The sequence below is a fragment of the Terrapene carolina genome, unplaced genomic scaffold, assembly GCF_002925995.2.
Source record: "Terrapene carolina triunguis isolate 2854851 unplaced genomic scaffold, T_m_triunguis-2.0 Scaffold96, whole genome shotgun sequence".
Lineage (NCBI taxonomy): Eukaryota > Metazoa > Chordata > Testudines > Emydidae > Terrapene > Terrapene triunguis.
Genome location: NW_020664447.1, coordinates 49,243,496 through 49,249,495, shown reverse-complemented (window position 1 = coordinate 49,249,495; position 6,000 = coordinate 49,243,496). Strand labels below are relative to the sequence as shown.

At 42.4% G+C, this 6,000-nt stretch overlaps 1 protein-coding gene across 1 annotated transcript in view; it reads right to left on the bottom strand.

Annotated features, from left to right (window-relative positions):
• Positions 1-958: 958 nt before the first annotated feature.
• AQR (aquarius intron-binding spliceosomal factor) overlaps positions 959-6,000 on the bottom strand; it is a 101,970-nt gene continuing 96,928 nt past the window's right edge. The window contains exon 35 of the mRNA XM_026651411.2: positions 959-2,751. Coding sequence (XP_026507196.1) covers positions 2,524-2,751 — 228 coding nt within the window. The 3' untranslated portion in view covers positions 959-2,523. The remainder of the gene's footprint in view (positions 2,752-6,000) is intronic.

The window sequence follows — 6,000 nt, the reverse complement described above, 5'->3', positions numbered from 1 at the left end:
CTCGGTTCCCTTCCAATCCCCTTCACAACTCTCCTCACCATTTTAGGAGCAAATCTACACTCCTACTCTGGACACAGCAGAATAAGTACAAATTGCACTGGGGAGCCAAGACTCCTGGAGACCATGCAGAAGGGTCTGCATATATAGCACAGCTCAACACAGACTCTGTGTGCATCAGCGTGTGGGGTAGGCATTGGGGAAATCGCCAGTGAGTCTGCAAATACATTCCAAAGTATCTTCTCATTCTTTTATTCTTCTTAATCTTCTCCGGTTGCTGTAGGCATTCAGTCAGGCTCTGTACTCTTATTGCTACTGAGATAGTTAAGGACACCTTAACATTGGTAAGGGGAGGAAATAAAAATAAGGAAGAGGGGGAAAACTCCTACTGAATATGCATTAAACATATTATAAAAGCAGCATCCCAGGGCAGTAGTAGAGGGAGATGTAGGCCTTGGGAGGGGCCAGAATGATGACCACTGGTGAAGATGAGGAAGGTGATGATAAAGATGATGGCTAACATTTCAGGTTGTTCTGCAAGGGATGGTGAGAGTATGGATGTTCAGATGCACTTTCTGTATTATCTCTATCTACCTTATTGAGTTAGAGTGTTTGTGACTTTGCTAAATGTATTAATAAATTATTTGTAAATAAAAGCGTTCCTATAGTGTGAATGTTGCACCTGTGCACATCAGCGTTCCCAACGATATAATAATTTTAATAATACTAGGCCTGATCTTGGGACCTGTCAACCCTCAAAGTGATAGCTGCAAATTCTTATTCATAATCTATAGATCAGGCTACAATATTCAACTACCTATTTTAGAAAAAAAAAATCAATTTTCCTCCTTTCAGTTGCTTCATTAATTACGTACAAATACCACATGCTTCTGCTCCATTTAAAAAAAAAAAAAAAAAAAAACCAAGATAGATGATTGTCAAACACTCAAATATTTATAGAAAATAGGTTGGAAAGCAAAGACGACCCTCAGCTGAGCTGGTCACATGTTGCCCGAAGGCCTTGTACTATTCATCCCTGATTAAACATATGCACATTAATTTATGAAACTGTATCACCCATATATTTAACTCTGCACCATTCACCCTCCACTAGCAGATAATTTAAAAAAGAACCTGTGCATTTTTTCCCTCTCTGTTAAAAGTGATGGATGGAAAGACACACACGCTTCTCAAGTGATTCATTTGCTGGTTTGGCTGAGTTCAGAAAACAAATGTAGCAGCTCACAAAAAGGCTGGAGTACCAAAACTAGATATTGTGATGTGCAATAGTGGCGACATGGGAAGGGAGATTGATTTTAATGAAGATGATGGGGGTAGGGGTTATCATACATCATGTTGGCGGTGTGTGGGTGGGTGGGGAGGGAGGGGAGGCAAGTTTTGCTTCTAATTGTTTTTCTTTACATTTGAGTCTCATTTTACTACAAAGATATTTAGAAAACTTGAATGTTTTAATTCATTAGTATGAATGATTTTCTTGTCTATATTTTGTTGAGGAAATCGTGCTGACAATTTCACAACCGAATTATCTTTCATTTGCCAGCAAAGAATATGAAGGATGGTCCAATGGCTACTGCTTTGTTTGCAAATCTACTGAGAAAGAACTGTGTGTTTAATTGAATCAATTGCCAAGTTGGCAGATGCTGAATCAGTGGAAAACCTTTTATTCCCTAGGAGCTTATGAAGGATGTTTGGAAGTTACAACCAGAAAATCCACTCAAGCACTGTCTCACTACGTGTTTGATGTTTTGCAGACCCAGTTCCTGTGTATGTGGAAAACGACCTTCACCTTTATTCGATGTTACTTTATCACGAGCAATTACTGTCTCTCAAAATAAAAATGAAAGTTCTTTTTTATTGTCTATGTGGACAAACTAAGAACAGCAGCAGAAGGCAGCAATGAAAAGAGCACAGCTAGCACATGGTCTTATGCTGCTCTCAGAGGTCCCTGTTCAGCAAAGCACTTAAGCATGTATTTAACTCCCACTGAAGTCAATGGGACTACTCATGTGTCTAACGTTAGGCATATGCTTAAGTATCCTGCTGAATTAGGGCCCATACCAACATCTCTGCATAGAAGCATAGGCAGTTTGGTTCTGAACCTCTGCACTGTCCACTTAATATATAAGCGTTAGGGAAAGTGAATGTGAAGTGGGCCTGAAGATAAATACTTAAAATCACTAGAAGTTTGATGGTTGAATCAATGAACATATTAAAAATGTTTACTTTTTCTATCCAAAACATTAAAAAGTATAAAAGCATTTTTACTAAATGAAAAAAAAGCACTAGCCACTTGACATGAATAACTACAAAGTATTGATACTGATAAGAATTCAGTACCCATTAATATTTACCACTATATACCAATCATTACATTTGTCCACTGAAATATTCAGTGAAAAATATGCAGAACAGGTCGCATTACACAGCCAGCTATTAATAAGGTCCAACTTATTTTGGCTCTGTCACCATCTCCAGTCTGTGCCCAAAACATATTGAGGGTAAAGATCACTTTTCAGTCTCAGTCTCAGCTTCACTGTCTTCACTATCACTATCTCTTCCTGGATGCTCTGGCATTTTCCGATGCTCTCCCTCTTCCTTCACCGTCTCTCCCTCTTCCTTCACCGTCGTCTCTTCACTCTCCACTGGTGTGCTTTTGGTTTCAACTTCCGCTTCTGCTTCCTGAGTTTGAACTGTTTCACTTTCTTCAACCAGGGCTGGTGGGGGCAATAAATCCTGATAATATAAGGGAAGATTATTCAATACACAAACATAACTTCGGGTTTTATGATAAGACTTGTATACCAATTTCCATTTTAGCTTTAATTGCTCACCTTAGATCTAAGACCTAAATATCTTTAATTATTTGTGCATAAGACCAGAAACACTAACCACCAAAGTCATAAATGTCTTTCTCCCTTACATTCATAAGTATTTACTGTTTCTGAATGTTAGGAAACAATTAATGCAACTCCTAGAGAGATATGAATGAAAATGAATTTAGCATATACTCATGTCTTACCAGTTCATGCTTTCCAGATTAACTAAATCCTATAAAAGAAGGGGAGAAATTCACCCCTAGTAAATTGGGGGTAGTGGAATTCACTCAAACACCCAGGTAAGGATAAAAGAAGTAAAAAAAACAACAAGGATGATGTCATGGAGGGGTCTACTTAGACCACCTAAGTAGGAAGAAGAGGTGGATTACACATTTTTTAAACAATAAAATCATCCAAAACACAGGACTTGGTGGTGGGTGATGGGGGACTTCAACTACCCAGACATCTGTTGGGGAAACAATACAGCAGGGCACAGATTATCCAGCAAGTTCTTGGAATACACTGGAGACAACTTTTTATTACGGCAGGTGGAGAAAGCAACTAGGGGAGAAGCTATTCTGGATTTGATTCTGACAAACAGGGTGGAACTAACTGAGAATCTGAAGGTGGAAGTCAGCTTGGGTGAAAGCAATCATGAAATGACAGAGTTCATGATTCTAAGGAATGGTAGTAGAGAAAACAGAAGAATACAGACAAATGGACTTCAAGAAGGCAAACGTCAAACTCAGAGAATTGGTAGGTAAGATCCCATGGAAAGCAAGTTTAAGGGAAAGAACAGTTCAAGAGAGTTAGCAGTTTTTTAAAGAGACATTATTAAGGGCACAAGAGTAAACTATACCAATGCATAAGAAAGATAGGAACTATGGTAGGAAGCCACCCTGGCTTAAACAGGAGATCTTAAGCGACCTGAAACTCAAAGGAAGTGGAAATAGGTCAAACTACAAAGGATGAACATAAAAAAACACCACAAGCATGTAGGGACAAAATTAGGAAGGCCAAGGAACAAAAAGAGGTTAAAGAAGCTAAGGATATAAAGGGTAACAAGAAAGCATCTTACGAATATATGAGAAGCAAGAGGATGCCCAGGGACAGGGTAGGCCCATTACTAAATGAGGAAGGAAAGACAATGACAGAAAATGTAGTGGTGGCCAAAGTCTTAAATGCATTTTTTTACTTGTTTTCTCCAAAAATGTTAGCAGTAATTGGACAACTAACATAGTGAACATCACTGTAAATGGGGTAGGATTGAGGCTAAAATAGGAAAAAGAACAAGTTAAGAATTACTTAGAGGTCTTCTAGTCAGCAGGGCCTGATGAAATATATCCTAGAATACTTAAGGAACTGGCTGAAGAGATTTCTGAGCCACTAGTGATTATCTTTGAGAACTCGTAGAGGATGAGAGATACACCAGAGGACTGGAAAAGGGCCAATATAGTACCTATCTATAAACAGGAGACTAAGTACTCCTGAAGGAATTGTGCACCAAAAACAAACATTCTGTGCACAATATTTTAAAATTCTGCATATTTTATTTGTCAATAAATAAACGTGGAGGCTCCAGCATGGCAGTGGGGAGGAGAGGCCACTGGCGCACGGAGGTGGAAGATCACCCTGCAGCCTCCCCCAACTCCTCCCCTACCCTCAGGACACGGACCTGGCGGTGAGGCTGCACCCGACCCCTGACACAGCGCAAGGGCCCAGCCTGCCCCAGAAATACCCCAGGGCCCTGCGCTTCTGCGCCAGAAGCACCAAGATAGCGAGTGAGAGGGACAGAGTCCTGCATGCATGCCCAGCCCTAGCCCCCGATCCAGGTGTGGAGTGGCTAAGTGGGGATCCAGGTGTGGGGTTAGAGGGTTCTGTGTGGGGCAATTTGGGTGTGGGCAGCTTGGTGGGGGTGGGGTGGGGGAATCTGGATGCACAGGGGCTCACTGGGGGTTTCTGGGAGCAGGATGATTGGGACTTTGCAGGGGGGTCCGAGTGAAGGTAGTTGGGACTCAGCAGGGGAATGTGGATGTGGGGTGGATGGAGCTCGGCAGGAGGGTCTGGGTGCAGGGGGTTCGGGCTCCTTGGGATGGGGGTTTGAGTGGGGCGGCTCAGCGGGGGGTGATCTGGATGCAGGGGAAAGGGGCTCAGTGCGAGTCTGGATGCGAGGGGTGGGGTGGAGCTTGGCAGGGGGCCTGGCTGCAGGGGAGGGTGAGGCTTGGCAGGGTGGGGTTTGGGTGCGGGGGTTTTGGTGTGGGGCAGTAAGGCTCATCGGGGGGGTCTGGGTATGGGGGAGTCTGGATGCAGGGAGGTTGGGTGGACAGGGGAGCAGCTTCCCGTACAATTACCCCTTCCCCATTGCTCCTCAGCCACAGGAAACAGAAAATAGGGGGAGGAGAGGTGTGCGGAGCTTCTTGCAGCTGGGGGAGGTTTCTGGGGGTGGGTCTGCCTCGGACCTGGCCACTCATTACAGGGGAAGAAGAAATCCCATTCCCCCACCCCACCCCCCCCAGCACATCTGGCACTAGCTGTGAAACTAGCTGGGAAACCCAGGGAATTATAGACCAGTCATCTTAACTTTGGCACCCAGAAAGATAATGCAACAAACAATCAAACTATCAATTTGTAAGCACCTAGAAGAAAATAAGGTGATAGGTAACAGTCAACATGGATTTGTCAAGAACAAATCATATCGAGACAACCTAATATCTTTCTTTTACAGGACAACACGCCTTGTATATAGAGGGAAATCAGTAGATGTCATATTTCTCTACTTTAGTAAGGCTTTTGATAATGTCTCACATGACTTTCTCACAAACAAACTAGAGAAATATAGCCTAGAAGAACCTATAAGACGGGTGCACTATGGGTTGGAAAACTGTACTCAGAGAGTAGTTATCAATGGTTCATAAAGGAGTTGCAAGGGCATATCAGGTGGCTCACACAGAGATCTGTCCTGGGTCCAGGTCTATTCAGTATCTTCATAAATGACTTGGATATAGTACACTTAAAGTTTGCTGATGATACCAAGGAAGGAAGGGTTGCAAGCATTCTGGAGGACAAGATTAAAATTCAAAATGATCTTGACAAACTGGAGATATGGTCTGAAATAAATGAATGAAATTCAACAATGACAAATGCAAAGTACCCCACTTAAGGAATA